Genomic DNA, 24,331 nt, shown 5'->3' on the forward strand with positions numbered 1-24,331 from the left:
ACAGTGAAAGACAGGTTGTAGGAGAGAGAGGGAGAGACAGAGAGACATTGACTGTCTCTTGTTCTGGTACTCCAAAGTGGACTGATGGCACTCACCGAAGCACTCATGTACTCACCATCTCTCTCTCTCTCTCTCTCTCTCTCTCTCTCTCTCTGTGTTTTCATTCTTCTCTCCCCCACTTTGCTCTTGGTCAACTTCCGGGAGCCCTCCTCCTCCTTCTTCTTCTTCCCCTTCGCACTCGATCACGCAGCCTGCCTCCCAGCCGCTTTTCTCCGGACTCTGTCCCTGCACTTGTCTTGACTCAAGGACAAACAAACTCATTGGAGGGAAGAAGAAGAAGAAGAAGAAGGAGGAGCGGATTCAAAGTTGACTTTTTCACAGAATGCCACAAAAAGGTAGGCCCGTTGCTGCTCATTTCGACTTCTTTCGTCAACTCTTGCCAAACGACATCAATCACATATGGACTTTTTTTTGCAGTTTCTTGAAATGTTTAATATAGTACATATACACACATATATATATATATATATATTAAAGTCTCGTTATATCGATATCGGATATCTCGAAAATTACATGAAAACAGGGTCGGATATATCGATACTTTTTCAGACTCCCTTCAGACTCCCTTGAATATCGATATAACGAGACTTTACTGTATATATATATATGATCCATGTAGAGGAGGTGACTGATTGTAGCTCCATATATATATATATTTTTTTTTGCTCTTCAAAAAGTACTTTTTTTCTTTAATTTTTGTTGGACTTATGTCTCTACAAATTTTGTTATACACGCACGCGCGCGCGCGCACGCACGTGCTCACACACACACACATATTTTACATACCGCGAGATTGTCCAAATAGAATAAACCATCTAGCGAAGTACTATTTCCGACCACATACTTGTTTGTGGCTTTGTGATTTTACTAAACAAAACTTGTCGACGAAATTATTGGATTGATGGTCGGCACTTTGGACCCTTCGGAGTGATTTTTACAAGAGATTTTTTTGGAGTTGCCAGAACCAAATTGGAGGAGGAACAACATCATCCCAAACACGTCTGAATTTGGATTGTCGGGGAGGAGGGGGGGGTGCCATTAAAAATGAATTTAAGAGAATCAATTGTCCAATCAACAACGCGTTCTTCATAACGACATATGTCATCCGATCTCCACCTGAACCCGAGTGGGGGAAAAAAAAACGCGCTTTTTGTGCGGAGAGGATCAAGAAAAGAAGCGCTCCCAAGTGTTCTAATGAAGATCCGCCGCGTGCACAAACAAGCCTGAACGCGCACGGGACCACCTGAGCCCCATCGCGTCGCAGACGCAAATTAAATCCACTTTGTTTGTCACCAACTCGGCTTTCTGTTGACTGAATTTGACATTAGCGAAAGAATCGTGTCATACCGGGAAGAAATGGCGACTACTTGACCGCACCGACACCGACGTCTACTTCCTGACGTCCACTTTTACGTTTTCTGTTTGTGTTTAAAAAAAAAAAGAAAGAGTCCAGCGACGCAATATATTCTGGGACGGTGTATAATATTAGTTTCGTAGACGTGATAGTTTAGTTTTGAAGCAGCATATAATCGAACAGGGTGTCTTGATGATAACTCCGCCAAAACAAGAGCTTTTTAACAAAAAAGCTTGAGCGTAAATGGCGTTGACTTGACAGACACTTGACGGTGTTGTAGGCCAACTTCCACTTTCACGATAAAAAAAAAAACACTTCAAAAATAATCCAGCATGAAATCGTTTTAGGTTTTTCTTCGGGTTTTTTTTAACGCACGGCGAAAGACACTTTTTAACCACATTGAAATGTAGTCATTGATCTTAGAATAGTTGTATTGTTGCGCGCTCCCGTTTCACGCGGGCTCATTAAATGTATTGGCTCTTGACACTTTGTATTTTGGCAAAGCCTTTTTTTTAATAATAATAATAATAATAATTAATAATAATAATAATAATTATAATAATTATTATTATTGACAGTTATTATATATATAATTATCATAATTATTATATTATTAGAATTATTATAATATTATTAGAATTATTATTAGCATTACTATTACTATTATTGTTATTATCGTTATTACTATTATATATATATATATATATATATTTATATATATATATATATATATAATTAGCATAATAATAATTCCTATTATTATTGTTGTTATTATTAAAATTAATAATAATACATTTGATTTATAAGCGCCTTTCAAATCTCTTAAGGTCACTTTACAGTCACAGGATGGGTTTTTCTGTGGGTGAGCAGCGGCAGCCACACACTCACACACACACACACACACACACACACACACACACACACACACACACACACACACACACACACACACACACACACACACACACACACACACACACACACAAAACGTATCATGTGACTGCAAAGTGTCCTTGAGAGTTATGAAAAGTTCTTATAAATGAAATGTATTATTCTTATTATTATGACTAGTATAATGACATTGCCATTATTATCATGATGATGATTGGATTGGATTTGACTTTATTAGTCTCACAATGGAGAAATTTACATTTCACAGCAGCAAAGTGATGAAAGGAATTGAAGATGAGTGGGTGAGGATTATTATTATTATTATTATTATTATTATTATTATTGTGTTAGTAGTTGGAGCAGCAGGAGTCATGAAGTACTTTTGTAAAAGTGAAGCCAATAGCATCCATGTTAACTTTCAGAAATCCTAAATCGGGATTGTGGCGCGTGTTCAAAGAATGTGAGCGTTACAAAAGTGTACATTAGAAGTGATTAAAACACAAAAAAAATGTTTTCATTGTTTACTGATACCTTCAATTTGTATGAAAATCGTTTTTTTTTTTTTTACATTTTCTTGTGTTTCACCTTACAAATGAACGGTCTGTTTTGTGTCAATCGTTGCTTTATAAAGTGAGGATTGTGCTGAAAATCGGGAGTCTCCTGACCAAATCGTCAAACGTAACATGAGATTCCCTCCTGCCTCTTCTCCTTCATAATGTCACCGGTGTCGTGGTCCCTTGAGGAGTGGGTCGACTCGAAAATGTCACCAAAATTCACAGAAAGTAGTGTACAGGAAAAAAAAGGACGCTTTTAGAACCAGTGACATGTAAGACTATATATACTCTATTTACCCCCCAAAAAAATCTGTCATTTCTACTCGCTCACTCTTACGAAATTATCATCACTTCATTATAGGAACAGTTTTTAGTGACTAGCGGTCACACAAATGAATGTAAAATGTATTTATCATGAGGCAAACATGATGTTTTGCTTATTTATTTTCAACGTTTTATTTCAATAAAATACTTTCAATCTGAAGTTGGCAATGCATTCTTGTTGCTATTTAACATAAAATACAACACAAATCATGCTCTTCATACAATTCAATTGAAAGTACAAATGTATTTCAATTTTTATGACAGTGCACTTTTAATTGAATTGATTGTTTTTTTACGTTTGGAAGAGCATGATTTGTGTTGTATTTTATGTGAAATAGCAACAAGAATGCATTGCCAACTTCAGATTGAAAGTATTTTATTGAAATAAATGTTGAAAAAAATGTAAGCTAAAAACACCATGTTTGCCTCATGATAAATACATTTTACATTCATTTGTGTGGCCGCTAGTCACTAAAAACTGCTCCCAATGAAATTATGATAATTTCATAAGGGTGAGCGAGTAGAAATGACAGATTTTTTTTTTTATTTTTTTTTTTGGGGGGGGGGGGTAAATAGAGTATTCTTACATGTCACTGGTTCTAAAAGCATCTTTTTTTTCCTGTACACTACTTTCTGTGAATTTTGGTGACATTTTCGAGTCTACCCACTCCTCAAGGGACCACTACACCGGTGTCAAAATCAATCAATTCAATTAAAAGTGCACTGTCATCAACTTGAAATGCATTTGTTCTCGCGGGGAGGGGACATAAGGATATACGCAATGCCGACGGACAAATAAGTGGGTAGCCCCTCGCCGTATACCCTCGACTACACTCGTCCGAATGAAAACTTCATATTTGTCATCAAGTGTGTTGAAGAGAACTCAATTATAGTGGTCAAACTGGGCTCCCCCGTCGCGGTTTTGTGCTGTTTTTTTTTTTTATTTTTTTAGTTGAACTAGCAGCAACTAAGGAGGCAAAAACAGCCAAATCCCGTCGTCCACACAAAAGGGGCCGTCCGCGGAGCTTCAGCTTCTCTGCCGGGGACTCTTTGTCTTCTTTCACGGGACGCAGCCAGGACGAGGTGCTCGCTGCTGGCCTGCATGTGTCGGCGTGAAGCTGCTTCGGCTTCATTATGCCGAGCTCCTCAATTGCTTCGTTAGTGAAAAGCGTCTCGGGGGGACAAAAAAAAGAGAGAAAGACTTTGAAGTCATTGAGCGGAGAAGGCTTTACTTCACGAGACAAGAGCGATTGATAGATTTTGAACAACTATTAATAATAATACTTTGAAATTCGAAGCGCCTTTCAAGCACACTGGCTCGACATTATTGTATTTCACGCAAGTTAGGAAAGAAAGATGGTTTTTTACAAGATCAAAAAAGAAAACTGGTTGTATTATGATTCTTCTTCTTTTCCTTCCTGTGGTGTATTAAAGGACAACCGACATCGCTTTTTTGTTTCCTAACTGACATCAGAAAAACGTTTTATAGCATCTAAAATAGCCAAAACACGCAGGATGATATTTTTAGTTAAATGCAAAACACCAATCAAAATGACTTCAAGTGTCCAAAATCTGCAAAAAAATGAAACCGGAAATGGCCAGTTTCAGAAGGTCCCGCCCCCTTGTTCGTGACGTCACGCCAAGACGTCTTGCATTGCTGGAGAATCAAAACAATGGCTTCCGATTCGGAGAAGATGCTTTCTTGTTCCGCATCCAGTTATGAATATAATTTAAATAGTTCTGAAGAGGAAAGCATACATGTTTGCATTAAAGGAGTCGATTAAAGGAGTCCTCCCATATCAATTCGAGCCGTAAAAGACAGTATTTAGTGTCCCAGAAAATGCAGAAGATGACGGCAGAGCTCCGTTGGAAATAGTTTGATTTTTCAGCTTGGAATTTTCGTCAACGAATATCAAAGAGTTTTCAGACCAAACAAGTACAGCAAAATGCATTGACGTGATGAAAGGACTGCTACAATGGGTCTTTTTTTCGGTCAGGGACGTTCCTTCAGTCACGTCATGTCAGGCATCATCATCAACTCGAAAACAAGACTTCCTGAATATTCAGCGTGAGTTTAAAACGTAAAATATAGCTATATTCGGTGGAATCATTGTAAAATACGAAGTCATTTGAAGCCATTTTACAAATTATGGACACAAGTTGTCTGGAGACGCCGATTCGTCCTTGAAGCAACAAGTCACGGTCAATACAGATTACGAAGGATAACGCGTGTGTCTACTTCGACACACAAAACGCATCATCTGGCGACGAGGATTCAGATTTCGATGGAGATTGACACAGTCAGCATTCTCTCTGAAAATGTTTATGAGCGGTCGTTCTCGCATTTACCACTAGAGGGGAGTCGTGTAGCCACCACTGAAGGAATGACCCTGACCGAGAAAGGACACACTGTAGCAGTCCTTTTATCACGTCAATGCATTTTGCGGTACTTTGTTTGGTCTGAAAACTTCGTGTTGATGGCGAAATTAGAAGGAAAACACATAAATAACGCCATGGTGAATCCTTGTGTGTTGTGACAAAAATGTTGAGCCAATTTCCACACGGAACTTTGTCGTCATCTTCTGCCTGTTTTGGGTGCGACATCCCCCCCTTCCCCCCTGTTTGCCTCAAAACGGCACATAATAAATTCTTTAATCGATTGCAAACATGTATGCTTTCCTCTTCAGAACTATTTGAATCATATTCATAACTGGATGAGTAAAAAGAAAGCATCTTCTCCGAATCAGAAGCCATTGTTTTGATTCTCCAGCAAGGCAAGACGTCTTGGCGTGACGTCATGAACAAGGGGGCGGGACCTTCTGAAACTGCCCACTTCCGGTTTCATTTTGATGTCGTTTTTGGACACTTTCAAAACAACATTCAAAACAGCAAAAAAACTATACTCACCATTTGATTATTATAATTATTATTACGAGTACATATTTATATGATTAGTTTTATTAAGAGGCTTGAGAAACAGCATGGTATGTGTTTGCCTTTTCAAACAATCCAATCCAGCTGTATATACATCTATTTTTTTAAAACTAAAGCGCTCCTCTGTCTAAACAATTTGTTTAGTCTGCTACGTCAACCTCAGCTATTGATGGGGTTATCTCGCGGACACAAAATGTTTACAAAATAAGATCGATGACAACAACCCCTTTGAAAATATTTTATTTTGTATTTTTTTTTTGAGAACACAACAATTGTATCTGTAAATGGATATAAAAGTTACATTGATAGAGTGCTGTGTTTTTATGACCAGTCTTGTGAGGCCCACTAACATTTTTTTACCATATGTAGTGAGCACATTTTTGACAAGTGCGGACCTTTTGGTCGGTCCTCACAAGTTTTTCATTCTAAATGCTTCTACAGGGTCCCTATATGCATCTGTTGAAGATTCACAGAGGTCCTCACAAAGTCACCCAACATTATTTTTTGTGTGTATTTTCATTTCACTTGGATACACACACGTTTTACTCACTGTGTGTGTGTGTGTGTGTGTGTGTGTGTGTGTGTGTGTGTGTGTGTGTGTGTGTGTGTTTGTGTGGCTAATGAGAGGAAAAAGTTCATACAACAAAAAGTAAAATGATATTTAACCAAATTCACCACAGGGGTGAGGACTTTGAATGTAGCCATTCAGAAACCTCACTCCTGCTGCTATTTCAGTTTCAAGTCCACTTTTTTATTGCTTTGTATTTAAATAAGTTGAAGTGGAAAATGGGGTGACATTTAGTCTTCAAATGGAACACTAGTTCTTCTCTAAACTTAGTAAAGATAATAGATAGTTATAAAGTTATAAAGATAGTTATAAACTCATAAAACAATTGAAACAGGAATGTATGTGTGCGTGTGTGTGTGCGTGTGTGTGTGTGTGTGTGTGTGTGTGTGTGCGTGTGTGTGTGTGTGTGTGTGTGTGTGTGTGTGTGTGTGTGTGTGTGTGTGAACCAATGTCAGGTGAAAACAGCGATTTTTGTTGCACTCGTTGCAGTACATTTATAATACTGTACCATGGAATATTATATTATATATATTATATATTGAGTATAGTATATTAAGTACAGTATAAACACACATTGAATATTCACATTACATAGTAAGTGACAGATTACTTCAAATATACTGACCCTAAATAATATGCCCCTCATCCAGTTTGTACTGTATTGTGAAACTATGTATTTATTCCTTTTAATTTTTAATTTTTAAATGTGTTTTTACATGTTTTTTTATTGCTGAAGTTTATGCATGTTTGAAATATTTGAAATGTTTTCTTGTATAACTTGGCTGGACGGAAATGTTTCCCAACCTTGATTTTGCTCTTGCAACTATTTAAATACCCCCTAGCAACTACATCTCAAGACACACTTAAAGGACAACCGACACCTCCGGACAAGTTGCGGCCATAATTTGTAAAAACACTTCAAATGACTTCTACTGAGCACATTTTACAAAGATTCCACCTCATATTAAAGCTATATTTTACCTTTTAAGACTCACGCTTGAAATGTAGCCACAAGGAGGCACAAGCCAGTGTCTTATTTTGCCGGTCCCAAGCCCGGATAAATACAGAGGGTTGTGTCAGGAAGGGCATCCGACGTAAAAAATGTTGCCAAAACAAATATGTGAATCAAACCTCTGAATCCCATCGGTCGAGGCCCGAGTTAACAATGGCCGCCATTGGTACTGTTGAGCTTCAGGGTGCCAGTGGAAAATGGACTACTGTTGGTCGAAGAAGGAGAAGAGGGTGGTGTGCCCGGAGGAAAAGAGACAAATGGAACGCCAAGAGTATACAACTAAGAGTAGGAACTTTGAATGTAGGAACAATGACAGGTGAAGGTCGAGAGCTGGTTGACATGATGCAGAGAAGGAAGGTAGACATACTGTGTGTCCAGGAGACCAGGTGGAAAGGGAGCAAGGCTAGAAGCTTAGGGTTAGGGTTCAAGTTGTTCTATCATGGTGAAGACAGAAAGAGAAATGGAGTTGGGGTTATCTTAAAAGAGGAGTTTGTTAGGAATGTCTTCGAAGTAAAAAGAGTATCAGATAGAATGATGAGTTTGAAGCTAGAAATTGAAGGCATCGTGATGTTCAATGTTGTTGTGGGTATGCCCCACAAGTAGGATGTGAGCTGGCGGAGAAGGAGGAATTTTGGTTGGACTTTGATGAAGTCATACAGAACATCTAGAGAAGTGAGAGGGTTGTAATTGGTGGAGACTTCAATGGACATGTTGGCGCAGAAAACAAAGATGATGAGGAGGTGATGGGCAGCTTTGGACTCCAGATGAGGAACGGTGAAGGACAGATGGTGGTTGACTTTGCTAAGAGAATGGAAATGGCTATTGTGAATACTTTCTTTCAGAAGAGACAGGAACATAGGGTGACCTATAAGAGTGGAGGCAAAAGTACACAGGTAGACTACATTTTGTGTCAACGGCGCCATCTAAAGGAAATCAGTGACTGCAAAGTAGTGGTTGGTGAGACTGTAGCCAGACAGCATAGGTTGGTGGTGTGTAGGATGACGCTGGCAGTGAGGAAGATGAAGAAACCAAAGGCTGAAGTGAGGACAAAATGGTGGAAGTTGAAAAAGGAAGAGTGTTGCATGACATTTAGGAAGGAGGTAAGACAAGCACTGGGTGGGCAAGAGGTCCTTCCAGATGACTGGCAAACTACAGCGAACATAATCAGAGACACGGGTCGGAAAGTACTTGGTGTATGGAGTAGAAGAAAGGTAGATAAGGAGACTTGGTGGTGGAATAGGGAGGTGCAGGAGTGTATACAGAGAACGAGGTTAGCAAAGAAGAAGTGGGACACTGAGAGGACGGACGAGAGTAGACAGCAGTACAAGGAGATGCAGCGCACGGTTCAAGTAAAGGTGGCAAAGGCCAAACAAGAGGCCTATGATGACTTGTATGCTCGGCTGGACAGCAAGGAAGGCGAGACTGATCTTTACAGGCTGGCGAGACAGAGAGACAAAGATGGTAAGGACCTGCAGCAGGTTGGGGTGATTAAGGATAGAGATGGCAATGTATTAACAGGTGCCAGTAGTGTGATGGCAAGATGGAAAGAGTACTTTGAAGAATTGATGAATGAGGAAAATGAGAAGGGACAAAGAGTAGAAGACGTGACTGTTGTGGACCAAGACGTAGCAAGCATTAGCAAGGATGAAGTGAGGAGGGCGCTGAAGAGGATGAAGGGGGGAAAGGCACTCGGGCCTGATGATTTACCAATCGAGGTATGGAAGTGTCTTGGAGAGGTGGCGGTGGTGTTCCTGACTGTACTCGTGCCCATTTTTAAGAACAAAGGAGATGTGCAGAGTTGTACCAATTACAGAGGAATAAAGTTGATGAGCCATACAATGAAACTCTGGGAAAGAGTAGTTGAAGCTAGACTAAGAGCAGAAGTGAACATTTGTGAGCAGCAGTATGGCTTCATGCCAAAAACAGTACGACAGATGCAGTGTTTGCTTTAAGAATGCTGATAGAGAAGTACAGAGAAGGTCAGAAGGAATTGCATTGTGTCTTTGTAGATCTGGAGAAAGCGTACGACAGGGTGTCCAGAGGAGAGCTGTGGCATTGCATGAGGAAGTCTGGAGTGACGGAAAAGTATGTCAGAGCGGTGCAAGACATGTATCATGACTGTAGGACAGTTGTGAGGTGTGCTGTCGGTATGACTGAGGAATTCAAGGTGGAGGTGGGACTCCACCAGGGGTCAGCTCTGAGCGCCTTCTTGTTTGCTATGGTGATGGACAGGCTGACAGTCGATATTAGACAAGAATCTCTTTGGACCATGATGTTTGCAGATGGCATTGTGATCTGTAACGAGAACAGGGAACTGGTGGCGGAGAAACTAGAGGTGTGGAGATATGCCCTGGAAAGAAGAGGAAAGAAGATCAGTCGCAGCAAGACGGAATTTATGTGTGTGAATGAGAGGGATCCAAGTGCAAGAGTGATGCTACAGGGAGAAGAGATAAAGAAGCTGCCGTGCCGAATATGCAAATTGCGAAACGAACGTTCTTTTGGCAATTTGCATACTCGGCACTGCAGCCAAAAAGAAGCCTGTTTTGTGCTTCGGACTATACCGTGACTGTAAATCAGAATCAGAATCAGAATCAGAATACCTTTATTCGTCCCGCAATGGGGAAATTTGCAGTCCACAGCAGCAATTGAAGAGGGATGGGGTTGGGGTGGGAGTGAAAGGATAGAAAACAAGATATTCTAAGCATAACAAAATAAAAATGTCAACTGTATACTGTGCAAATGTAGATGTGCAAAAACCGTTCTATAAACAAGACTGTACATAGTGCAGAATCAAGAGATGCATTTAGATATATTGCAACAACCCATATTTACAAGTGTCCAGTTTTTTTTTTTTTTTTTTTTTTTTTCTCACATGTGATCATTGGGAATTGTGAAGCCTGACAGCAGTCGGTAGGAACGAGCGGCGGTACCTCTCCTTCTTGCAGCGCGGGTGTAATACTCTCTGGCTAAAGGAGCTACCCAGAGCTGTCAGGATGGGCAGGAGGGGGTGGGAGGGGCTGTCCGTCATAGCTTTTAGTTTAGCTAGCGTCCGTCTGTTGCCCACCTCCTCAAGAGAGTCCAGCGAGCAGCCCACGACAGAACTGGCCCGCTTGACAAAGCGCTCCAGTCTTTTTCTGTCCCGGGTGGTGATGCTGCCTGACCAGCAGACAATGCCATAGTGGATGGCTGATGCCACCACAGAGTCATAGAAAGTCTTTAGGAGTGACCCCTGAACTCCAAAAGACCTCAGTTTCCTGAGGAGGAAGAGGCGACTCTGTCCCTTTTTGATTAGGGCATCCGTGTTTGTTGTCCAGTCCAGTTTATTGTTGAGAGTAACACCCAGGTACTTGTAGGAGGTCACCCTCTCAATGTCCGAACCCTGGATGTTCAATGGTGCAGGTGACGATTGTTTCCTGCAGAAATCCACCACCAGCTCCTTGGTTTTGCCAGTGTTGATCTGGAGGTGATTCTGCTGGCACCAGTCCACAAAGTCCTTTGTCAGTCCCCTGTCCTCCCTATCGTCTCCCTCTGTAATGAGGCAGACAATAGCTGAGTCGTCAGAGAACTTCTGAAGGTGGCAGGTTGGGGTGTTGTAGTTGAAGTCCGAGGTGTAGAGGGTGAAGAGGAATGGAGCCAGTACTGTTCCCTGCGGCGCTCCGGTGCTGCAGAGAAGCCTGTCCGACTCACAGTTCTTTACCCGCACGTACTGTGGCCTGTTTGTGAGGTAGTCTGTAATCCAGGATGTGAGGTGATGGTCGACTCCGGCATGCTGCAGCTTGTCCCCCAGTAGACTGGGCTGGATGGTGTTGAAGGCACTGGAGAAATCGAAGAATGTGATCCTCACCGTGCTCCCAGCATTCTCCAGGTGCAGCAACGCCGTATGGAGGAGGTAGATGATGGAAGTGTACTTGAGAGTTTTAAAAGCCACTGAGAAAGAGGAGTCCACGTGGCTTTTAACAGACAACGCAATGCAAACATTGAATTGTGCACCATGTTCGCCAAACGACATCTGGAGCAAAATCTTCAGAAAGGGATATTTACTATAAATTAAGCAAGGGAATATTTGTCAAAGTCAAAGTCAGCTTTCTTGTCAAATATGCTAATATGCATGACATACAGCACAGATGAAATTACTGTCCTCTCGGACCCAGCATGCAAGACATATAATTGACAAAAGACAATACATACATGTAATTTCTGAATGCAAAGTGAGGTAGTGTCGTATGTAAAGTGAGTTAGTGACGTATGTAAAGTGACATAATGTAGTAATGCAAAAAAACAAACAAGAAAAAAGGGTCTGAGTGAGGTCTTGCAGAAGAAAAAACGAGAAAGAACAAAAAATAGAGTTTGGGATGATAGTACAGCGTGTAGCGTGTACTCAGAGTTCGGTGAGTGTGGCAGTGGGAAGGGGCAGGAGGAAGCAGGGCTGGGAGTGAGTTGAGTTGAGTCTCCGGATTGCCTGGTGGTAGCTATTTCCTTAATTAAAAAAAATAAATTCTTTATACTTGGCAACAATGTTTTTTTTTGCGATTACTCATCTTATTGTGTTTCAAGTTGTGAAAAATGAAGCAGGCAACTTTATGGCCGGCCAGGCAACTTTTCAGAGTTGTCTGCCCGGGTGTCCGCTAACTTTTTGTCATGAGTTGCAACTATTTATAATGTTGTCAAATCAAAATATGGAAAATAAGAAAGCAATTTTCAAGTCTTCTTTTCCTGCTCACGTTCTTTTTTTTTTCTTTTTTTCTTCCGTCCCTTTCAATTATTTGAAGAACTCTTGACCACAATTATATGCTCAACAGTTTGCCTCATGTCAACTATCAAGCCCCAAAATGACAAAGCATGCACACACTCTCAATGCTAACCGAGTGAAAGATGTTTTCTGCTTGGACAGATTACAGAAGTCAAACAAGATGGGAGACCGGACTTGCCTCCATCATGCAAAACAGTGAGTTTTTTTTATGACTTCCTTTTGAACTTGTTGGAAAGCATATACAGTATCATTAGAAACGGTATGTTGACTCTTCAAAGTCAGTCAGCTTTTATTGTCAAATATGCTAATATGCATGACATACAGCACAGATGAAATGAATGTCCTCTCGGAGCCAGCACGCAAGGAAGGCACTTAGAATGTGGCTATAAAAAAAGACATACAATTGACAATACATTTCATGAGGCAAAAGATGTCGACAATTCGAATTTCCGAGCTTGACATTTGGAATGAATGTACAGTATTTTTATTTACATGCTACTTTAAAGGACAACCGACACCATTTTTTTTTTGTTTCCTAGCTGACATCAGAAAAAACGTTTTATAGCATCTAAAATACCCAAAACACGCAGGATGATGTTTTTAGTCAAATGAAAAAAAACAATAAAAATGACATAAAGTGTCCAAAAACGACATCAAAATGAAACCGGAAATGGCCAGTTTCAGAAGGTCCCGCCCCCTTGTTCGTGATGTCACCCAAGACGTCTTGCCTTGCTCGAGAATCAAAACAATGGCTTCAGATTCGGAGAAGATGCTTTCTTGTTACTCATCCAGTTATGAATATGATTCAAATAGTTCTGAAGAGGAAAGCATAAATGTTTGCAATCGATGAAAGAAGTACTCCCGTATCAATTTGAGCCGTCAGCCCAAGCTTCATTGGAAATGGGCTAATTTGTCTGCTGGGAATTTGTGTCAACTAGTCTCAAATAGTAGTCTTGGTGTGGTGATTTTTCACCATGGCGTTATTGATGTGTTTTCCTTCTAATTTCGCCATCTACACGGATCAACACGACCAAACAAAGTACCACAAAATGCATTGACGTGATGAAAGGACTGCGACAATGTGTCCTTTTTTTCGGTCAGGGGCATTCCTTCAGTGACGTCACATACGGACTCGTCACCAACTTAAAAACAAGACTTCCTGAATATTCAGCGCGAATCTTAAAAGGTAAAATCTAGCTATATGCAGTGGAATCTTCTTAAAATACGTTCAGTAGAAATCATTGGAAGCCATTTAACAAATTATGGACACAACTTGTCCCGAGGCGTCGGTTGTCCTTTAATTGTTTTCACACTGAAGTTGTGCTGATGATTTTGTGTCCCGGAACTTTTTTCATCTTTTCCATAAACTGATCCACAGTGCTACTGTGGATATCCCATATGTTTAAAAGGAAATGAACAACTCGTGTACAGTACTTTTTTTCCCCAGAGATTTGAACCGCACTTTCAAGAAAATATTGACTTTATGTTGGGTGAACTTATTATGTCAAGGGTAACAGATTGATAAGATTTATATGGCCAATTCAATAAAATGCTTTTAATTTATGTTGGTTAATTTCCCTGTATTTTAAAACCAAAACCAAAACAAACAAAAGTTTTTTTTTTTCGAAGGCTTGTCACTAAAAATTGAGCTTTATTGCAATAATAATGCATCTGTAAGCTCTCGGTCGTACAGGAGTGGTCCATCGATGAAAAGGTTTCTTCAGCCGTCATCTGTACTTCTTTCAAGGTGTCGGACGTTTCGCTACTTATCAAGAGGCTTCTTCAGCGAACTAAAGACTTACTGGTAGTATCGGCCATATATATATATATATATATATATATATATATATATATATATATATATATATATATATATATATATATATATATATATATATATATATATATATATATATATATATAGATAGATAGATCTCCCTACTGTCTAGTGTCCGGCACCGCCATGTCTGTACAGTAAGGAGATATATATATATATATATATATATATATATATATATATATATATATATATATATATATATATATATATATATATATATATATATAGGGCCGATACTACCAGTAAGACTTTAGTTCGCTGAAGAAGCCTCTTGGATAAGTAGCGAAACATCCGACACCTTCGAAGAAGTACAGATGACGGCTGAAGAAACCTTTTCGATTGCAATAATAACGAACATTTTTGATATAAATCTCACTAGCTTTCATTTTAGATTAGATTTTCCAACTGAAATGATTGTTTTATGCAACAAAAAAAAAATACAAAATACAAAATGTCTTTTTAACAAGGTGCCCACTCACAGGTTAGCAGCCCTGACAGACTGAACTATTACTTAAACACCAGAGAAACCACGAACGCCAGCATGTACACACTGTATGAAAAACAGTGATTATTGCAAGCGATAAAAATATATCTGAATACAACACAATTGAATACATGTATGGAAAACAAAAACTGCAACGTTTACATGACTTACCGTGATAAAGTATTCTGCGGCACGTCGAACTCTTTCGCGATGGAGGATTTGCCTCTTGTTGGATTCTCCTCGACAGCCACTATTGTCTTGTACTTCGTTCCGAGGTCACAATTCTTACGTTTCCCCATGGTTGAAATTGGTGTTGAACAACTGTATACTGTATAAGAAGACTACAGAATGTTTCAGATGCTATTGCAGCTCTGCTACACTGTGCAAGACACTGAAGCTGGTCACGTGACCAACGGTGTGACCGATACAGATATCGCTAATGGTGGTACTGTGTAGAAATCCTTAAGCAAATATCGATTCAGCTTAAACTGCTTTTGTATCGATATAAGCAGAGCAAAATTGCTGGCGGGAGATGACCGGATTATCGTATAAACCAGGTATTGTACTAACCGGAACTAATACATACTACATAAAAGACTAGACATTTGCCTGGAAATGGAAATAGTATCGTAATAAGCAGTACTATCGATATAACCAATATCACGAGACTTTACTGTATATCCAAAAAAGATACCAGAAAAACTGTGAACTGTACAACTGCACAAAACTGTTTCAGAGGAAAATAACTGTACATAGTGAAAAGTCTAAAATATACAGTATAAAAGCATATCGGTAACTGTATTACTCTGTGCTTTTTACAACGTATGAATCCAGTTCAAATGTTTTTTTTTTAAACATGTTTCTATTGAGAAGCCAGACAACGGTTGGTCGGACCGAGCGGCGGTATCTTTCCTTCTTGCACACGCCGGTGTAACAGTCTCTGGCTGAGTTGGACAAGTTGTGTCCATAATTTGTAAAATGGCTTCAAATGACTTCTACTGAGCGTATTTGACAAAGATTCCACCGCATATAGCTTATATTTGACCTTTTAAGACTCGGGCTGAATATTCCAGAAGTCTTGTTTTTGAGTCGGTGACGACTCCTGACATCATGTCACGGAAGGAACGCCTCTCACTGAGAAAAGGACACACATTGCATTTTGCGGTAGTTTGTTTGGTCTGAAAACTCCGTGTTGATTCGTGTTAATGGTGGAATTAGAAGGAAAACACATCAATCACGCCATGGTGAATCGTTGTATGTTGCACCAAGACTACTATTTGATATTCGCTGACAAAAAAATTCCCAGGAGACAAATCAGCCCATTTCCAACGGAGCTTTGTCGCCATCTTCTGCATGTTGTGGGTGCTACATTGCTATCATTGACGGCTCGAATTGATACGGGAGGACTCCTTTAATCGATTGCAAACATTTATGCTTTCCTCTTCAGAACTATTTGAATCATATTCATAACTAGATGAGTAACAAGAAAGCATCTTCTCCAAATCTGAAACCATTGTTTTTATTCTCGAGCATGTCAAGACGTCTTGGCATGATGTCACGAACAAGTGGGCGGGACCTTCTGAAACTGGCCACTTCCTGGTTCAATTTGAAGTCGTTTTTGGACACTTTAAGTCATTTTTATTGGTGTTTTTCATATGACAAAAAAAATGTTTTGGGTATTTTAGATGCAATAGAACGTTTTTCTGATGTCAGTTCGGAAACAAAAAAAAAAAAAAATGGTGTCGGTTATCCTTTAAATCTATCCACTTGGGAACAATTACCATACTTGTTTTAAGGGGGGACAAATCTGAATTGCCGTTCAACTTCAATGAGCTGATTCAAAGTGAAACCTGCTGTGGTCCCGGGGGCAAGGCCTCACTCGGATTGTGTGGGAGGACCCACGCGCTCATGTGTCTTTGAATGGCAGGGTGTTTTGTTTTTGTTTTTTGAAAGGGTGGGGGTAGGTGGCAATAGACAGATTCACAAAGGCAGTGCAGCCAAATCAACACCATATGTCCGTCTATTAATTGTATGTCACTAAGCAAAAAAAAGGGTTGCTCTTCTGGGAAATGATACTGTGATTAAGATTTTTGCTGCAAGATGATCACACTTCAACACAGTGTAAACACGGTGTGGGAGGACTTGTTGGACTGCGAGAAACAACCCAACCCAGCAGAGAAGTCAACCAATGATTCTGGCTCACAATTAGGACAGACGTTTTTTGTCTTCAAGACACAGAAAATGATCACGTATTTCACAAGCAACAATAAAAGAAATAATTGGATCAAAGTAATGCAAACGATGTTTTTAAAACAAGACTTCAATCCTTTTGAGCACTGGTGTTAAACTCAAAGGGTCCAGCTGTAGGCCGCCATATTGTTTTATATGCCCCTATAAAAGACAACCGTGTGTGTGTAAATGCAGCTGATGCATTTGTTTATAACTGCTATCCCATAGTTGACCAGCAGATGGCTGTGCTTTATTTTCTTGACATACATTAAGTTGCGTTGTTGTCATTTCCGGTGCAGATTTACTTTCCGCGCGAATTTAAAGGACAACCGACGTCACTTTTTTGTTTAACTGACATCAGAAAAACGTTTTATAATATCTAAAATACCCAAAACGGGCAGTATGATATTTTTATTCAAATGCAAAACACCAATAAAAATGACTTCAAGTGTCCAAAATCTGCACAAAATTAAGCTGCGAATTGGGCATTTTCAGAAAGTCCCGCCCCCAGTTCGTGACGTCACTCCAAGACGTCTTGCATTGCTGGAGAATCAAAACAATGGCTTCAGATTGGGAGAATATGCTTTCTTGTTACATATCCAGTTATGAATATGATTCAAATAGTTTTGAAGAGCAAAGCATACATGTTTGCAATCGATTAAAGAATTTATTCCGTGCCATTTTGAGACAACATTGGGGGGAAATGTATCACAGCCCGTTTATTAGCCCATTTCCACAGGCTGATAAATTCCTTACATGAGCTTGGTCGTCCTCTTCTGGCGGCTTTTTGGTGCAACACAAGGTTTTAAGAAGTACAGCAAAATACATTGACGTGATGGAAGCACTGCTACGATGTGTCCTTTTTTCGGTCAGGGGCGTTCCTTCCGTGACGTGAGGACTCGTCACCAACTCAAAAACAAGACTTCCGGAATATTAAGCGCGAGTCGTAAAATATAGCTATATGCAGTGGAATCTTTTTTAAAATACGCTCAGCAGAAGTCATTTGAAGCCATTTTACAAATTATGGACACAACTTGTCCGGAGATGTCGTCTGTCCTTTAAGTTTCATTTAACTGAGAAGACGGCGAGAACGGACATGCTTTATCGCTGTACTGTTTAGCAAGGAAAAGATAAATAATTTAAGGGAAATAATTCAATTTCTGCTGTATGTCATGCATATTAGCATATTTGACAATAAAGCTGACTTTGACTTTGATATAAGGACGAAGATCAAAAACTTCCATTTCGCACAGAAAGCGGGCAAAGTGGTTTGTACGATTTTATTGCATACGTTTTATTTCATTGATGTAAAGTCCATATGTTTGTATAAATAATAGCTATATTGTTATACTTGTTTGTTGTTCTACGGTGGTGGTGTCAAATTGTATTGTATTAAAATAAAGGTCAGCAGGAACAAAATGTAAAACATCAAAATGATCTGAACAGAAAAAAGTATCAAAAGAAAACCAAGTGTAAAAGTCCGCCAAGGTTAAACAAACACATGCACAGCGTACAATGGATGCAATTGCAGACAAAGCATGCAACAAACAATGAACCGACACCGGATGGTCGTGCCGGGACTCCTTTTAAGTGTCACTGATTAAAACGAGCAGCACCTGCGAGGCTGCAGGCAGGGCTGACGTCGCTACCCGTTGGTCGCCAATCCGAACGTGGCAGTCCGCCACTGATCGGGACGACCAACACCTGTGCAGGTGCAGGCAGGGCTGACATCGCTACCCGTTGGTCGCCAACCAGATCATGACAATATATATATATATATATATCCCTACTGTCCAGACGTGCCGGACACTGCTATGATAGGTTCCTGCTCTCAGGTTGGGGGGAGCCGAGTACTAATCCCTGAGGCTCCACAGATTGCTTCTATTGACTTGACTGACGACTGGCCTGATTGCTCAATTTGCCCAGGTATCACCTCATCAGCATAACTAAGCCTATGTTGCCTAAGCACGCTGTTGTAGGAACGATCCAAATTGAACCTCACCCCACCATTACGGTTAAGGGAAGGATTTAGTTGTTTTATGAGAATCACTTCTTTTACCCCCCTTTCAAACCATCTATGTTCTTTCGCTAAGATTTTAACCTCATTGCCGTCAAATGAGTGGTTGCTAGCTTTTAGGTGCATACGTACTGCCGATTGAGGGCCACTAGTATTATCCCTGCGATGTTGATAAAGTTGTTTTTTTTTGGAGAATTTGTTTAGTCTCCCCAATGTATTGCTCTTTACAATCTTCATTTTTTACAATGCATAAGCATCTTGGATAAGAAGCGAAACGTCCGACACCTTTAAAGAAGTACAGATGGCGGCTGAAGAAACCTTTTCATCGATATTTTCAAGTGATAATGATGTTTCTGATGCCCACATATATAAAATCACTGCTGATGCCACTCAGCGATGATGCGCACATTAGTGCCAATAATTGTTGGTCTATCTTGAGCCCTTGTGAATGAATGACCTGTCCATGAAATTGTATGCTCTTTGCTCAACCACCAGCGATCGAGCTTCGATGCCCCTTAATGGATGAATGCTCAGTACAGTCGAAAGCTATTGTGGTGCTTCATTTGACAGCTGTGTGCGTATATGTATATTTCTTATCCAGTGATGCCTCGGTTTACGAACCCCTTGGCTTACGAACTTTTTGGTTTCCGAACGTTACATTTATGAATTTTTTACCTTGGCATACGAACGTTTTTCATACATGGAGCTGCCTCAATGAGTGATATGTCGTTCGCGAACGAGCCTGTTCTTCTAACAACAAAATGGCAGACAACTGTATTGTCCTCTATTCCCCGCCCCTAGTCTTTGGTTAAAGCCACATGATTGGTCAAGAACGCAGCAGCGAGTGGGGGTGGTTTAAACATTAAAGAGACAGGCAGAGGGCAGTTAGAGAGTTTTAACTTTGATAGTTCAAAGGCAGAGTGTAGACTGCAAGGTTAAAATATCCCATCAATCAGGCTCCACAAACAACCCGCACAAGCCATCTGTACACTTGATGCAAAAAGCTATCAACCCAGCTAAACAGATCACAATTGATGAAGAACTAGATACAATTATCACAGAGAAAGCACCGACAAGGGATCATTCCTCAAGATGGTGAAAGAAGAAGGTCACTTTCCTCATCAAGTGTTTAATGCTGGTGACACCGGCCACTCCATTCCATCAAGCCATCAACGACCATCACAAAGGTCAATAAAACCACTTTATTAGACAGTACAGTTCATTTCTTGAATTGTAATACCACAACACATGTATTATACATAAAATAAGTTTTATTTTGTGTAGTTTTAAGGCTTAGAAAAAGTAGAAAATGATGTTTTATGGGGACCTGGTAACGGATTATTCTCATTTTCATTGTTTCCTATGGGAAATTATTTTTTGGGATAAACACTTTTCGCCTTACACACTCTGTCTGGGAACCAATGAAGTGCCGTAAGCCAAGGTATCACTGTACAGTAATTTCTGGCTGATGATCAAGACCATTGCCGCTGTCTTGCCTGTTTCACAGCTCTCCCAGGAGTAACAAACCTCATTCAAATAAGTCATCACGTTGGTTTTCATGCCACTTCAGTGCCTGCTGATGAGTTGATCTTCTGAATCAGGTGTGTTGCTGCTGTAAGAGCCGGAAAGCAGGCAGGACAACGGCCCTTGACGACTTCCTTTGGACACCCCTGATCCAAAATATATTCATGTCAGATGAAATAATCTGCAATATGCTCTGCCAACCTTCCTAAGGCATTAACAGACAATAGACAGTTGATTAATGGTCCAGTAAATCCCGATTTGACCTGCCCCGTGCGCCATTGACAAACCACACTTTATCGTCAAGTGGAGAACGGCGCATTAAGCTTCATCCAAACAATTGGACTCCTCCCCCCTTTCCTGTCTTCCACTCGAATTCAACTCATTAATGAAAGCTGTGGTCATTAAGCGGGTAAACGGGGGTCGGGGATAAAAGGTGACAAGTAATTTAACGAGGTTACTGATGATAGAATGATTTTAGATGCACATCCTTAAACATCCAATGTTACTTATTTTCTACTCATTTGTATTTGTTTAATCTAAATTGTTACTCCATATACAGTGAGACCTCAACTTAAGAACTTAATTGGTTCCCAGACAGAGTGTGTAAGGCGAAAAATGTGTATCTCGAAAAAAAAAAATCCCATAGGAAACCATTAAAATGGGAATAATCCGTTCCCGGGTTTTCTATAAAATATACTTTTCAACTAAATAAGCCTTAAAACTACACACAACATACCTTATTCTATGTATAATAAATGTGCTATTGTATTGTAATGAAATAAATACACTGCATTGTATCATAAAGTCACTTTATTTACATTTGTGATGGTCATTGATGGCTTGATGGAATGGCGTTGGAGGTCGAAGGTCAAAGGGAATTGCTGTTTGGAAAGAGAGGCGCATTACATGAGGACTGTAATTAAAGAAATAAACTGTGCTGTAAAATAAAGTTTTATTTACCTTTTTGATGGTCGTTGATGGCTTATGGAAGGAGAGTCACCTTCCATAAGGACTGTTGGTAACTTAACCTCTGGTGCTGTTCGGTCGTGTGCTTCCGCCGAAGATCACTCCGCCAGCCGTGGTGGGTGTGTATTATGAAAATAGTGCTTATTATAAGGTTTAATTTTCATAAATTTGACGTTTGTAAGATGAAAAGTTTGTAAGTTGAGGTCTCACTGTATATATATATATATATATAAAATGTAATATAATAGTATGGATGGATGTGTGTGCGAGTGTTTGTTTGTTTATGAAATGTATTTATTTATTGTGGCTATAGGTCACAGTGGAGTAAACCAACTTGGAGGTGTCTTTGTGAATGGGAGACCTTTGCCCGATTCTACCAGGCAGAAGATAGTGGAGCTAGCCCACAGCGGAGCTCGACCATGTGACATCTCCAGAATTTTGCAGGTATACTCCGGTTACAGTGGAATCATCTTGTTCGTGTATAATTGACTATTGACCAAAACATTTGCATAGTTGCATCGTCTGTCATGCTATTTCAAATTCTTTTCCCATTGCTGCGGTTTGCTATGCAATTATCTAGCAACCCCCTTTTTTCGAAGGCAAACATCATATCTGTTATATTTGTATTTTGTCCAGGTATCTAACGGCTGTGTGAGTAAGATTTTGGGCCGGTATTACGAGACAGGTTCTATTCGTCCTCGAGCAATTGGAGGAAGTAAACCCAGGGTGGCCACTCCAGAAGTGGTAGGCAAAATTGCTCTGTACAAGAGAGAATGTCCATCTATCTTTGCCTGGGAGATCAGAGACAGACTGTTGGCAGAGGAAGCCTGCACTAACGACAATATACCTAGTGTAAGGTTCGATTTTTCACACATTATTGATGACAGGTCCGCCTTATCGAACTTGAATATTTCTGTCAATATACTTGTCCTCTTAATACAATACAATACAATACAATATAATACAGTACAGTACAGTACAGTGCAGTACAGTACAGTGCAGTGCAGTGCAGTGCAGTGCAGTACAATACAGTGCAATACAATACAATACAATACAATACAATACAATACAATACAGTGCAGTACAATACAATATGTCCTGATTTATAATGCAATTTCACAATCTGCAGCTGTAACAAAGTGCTTGACAAAACAGTTCACATAAAGTGAAACAATGAACACCAAACAAATCATGGACAGTTGTCTAATCTTAACCACGTTCCCTGATCTGAAGCACTTCGAGTGAAAGAGGAGAGAATCAAAGTGCCATTTCACCAGTCCGTCAGATACATCAGGGGTCGGGTACCTTTATGACTAAGAGAGCCATAAAAGTCAAATATTTAGAAATGTTTTTCAGTGAGAGCCACACACACTTGCATGCACGTACACATACGCACGCACTCACACAAACGTGCACGATTTCTACAAAATGGCCGAATATATTAATAATTTTGTGATAATACTCATGGTTAATATGAATAGTTTTCCGTTGCTCATGATTGGTAAAAAAAAAAAAATCAAGCCAAACGATGGGAATGAAAGGCAATTTGCCGGGTCCATCGGTGAAGCTACTGCTAGCTAGCCTGCACACTGCTCATTAGCTTGCACGCTTGCTTTTTGCTGTCTCTCACAGAAGTACAGTAAAGTCTCGTTATATCGATATCGGTTATAGTACTGCTTATTACGATACTATTTGCATTTCCCGGCAAATTTCTAGTCTTTTATGATATCATTAGTTCCGGTAAGCACGATACCCGTTTATTACGATAATCCGGTTATTACGATGCCCTTTTCATCTCCCGCTGGCCAATTTGGTCTGCTTATATCCATACAAAAGCAGCTTAAAGGACAACCGACATCACTTTTTTGTTTCCTAACTGACATCAGAAAAATGTTTTATAGCATCTAAAATACCCGAAATGATATTTTTAGTCAAATGCGAAACACCAAAAAAAATGACTTAAAGCAGGGGTGTCAAAGTCATTTTTTGCCGCGGGCCACATTGTAGTTCTGGTTTGCTCTCGAGGGCCGTTATGAATTTGGGGAACCCATTAGAATGTTTAATTCCCTCCACGTATTACATATAGAGCGCACAACACAATGAATAACTAGTTTTCAATTCTGAAGTCAAGTATAATGACTTTCATTGTGGTTGACATCCAAAAATATGAAATTTTGGCTCAGATTTTAGCAATCATCATGGAATTTAACAAGTTTGATTTGCTTTCGCGGGCCGGAAAAAAATGATGTGGCGGGCCGGATTTGGCCCGCGGGCCTTGACTTTGACACCTGTGACTTAAAGTGTCCAAAATCTCCAGTTTCAGAAGATCCCGCAGGCTGATTAATTGCTTACACGGAGCTTTGTCGCCCTCTTCTGCCTCTTTTTGGTGCAACACAAAATTTTCAGACCAAACAAGTACGGCAAAATGTATTGACGTGATGGAAGGACTGCTACAATGGTCAGGGGCGTTCCTTCAGTGACGTAACGTGAGGACTCGTCACCAATTCAAAAACAAGACTTCCGGAATATTCAGCGCGAGTCTTAAAACGTAAAATGTAGCTATATGCGGTGGAATCTTTGTAAAATACGCTCAGTAGAAGTCATTTGAAGCCATTTTACAAATTATGGACACAACTTGTCCGGAGACGTCGGTTGTCCTTTAAAGCTAATGAATCAATATTTGCTTAAGGATTTCAATACCACCATTAGCGAAATCTGTAATCAGAATCAGAATCAGAATCAGAATCATCTTTATTGCCAAGTATGTAGAACACACAAGGAATTTGTTTCCGGTAGAAACGGCGTATTGTTAGATTTTCGGCTA

The 24,331-nt window shown here is 40.0% G+C and overlaps 1 protein-coding gene across 2 annotated transcripts in view; it reads left to right on the plus strand.

Annotated features, from left to right (window-relative positions):
- Window positions 1-284: 284 nt before the first annotated feature.
- The window catches only part of pax6a (paired box 6a), a 41,320-nt gene continuing 17,273 nt past the window's right edge, over window positions 285-24,331 (plus strand). The window contains exons 1-4 of one of the 2 annotated variants that reach the window (XM_088996676.1): window positions 285-395; window positions 12,589-12,642; window positions 21,821-21,951; window positions 22,144-22,359. In XM_088996676.1, coding sequence (XP_088852802.1) covers window positions 383-395; window positions 12,589-12,642; window positions 21,821-21,951; window positions 22,144-22,359 — 414 coding nt within the window. In that variant the 5' untranslated portion in view covers window positions 285-382. Of the gene's footprint in view, window positions 396-12,467; window positions 12,643-21,820; window positions 21,952-22,143; window positions 22,360-24,331 lie in introns of those variants that run through there. The other variant, XM_088996675.1, reaches the window with a different exon arrangement.

The sequence above is a fragment of the Hippocampus bargibanti genome, linkage group LG05 (assembly GCF_051943395.1).
Source record: "Hippocampus bargibanti isolate YZ-2025 linkage group LG05, ASM5194339v1, whole genome shotgun sequence".
Classification (NCBI taxonomy): Eukaryota; Metazoa; Chordata; class Actinopteri; order Syngnathiformes; family Syngnathidae; genus Hippocampus; species Hippocampus bargibanti.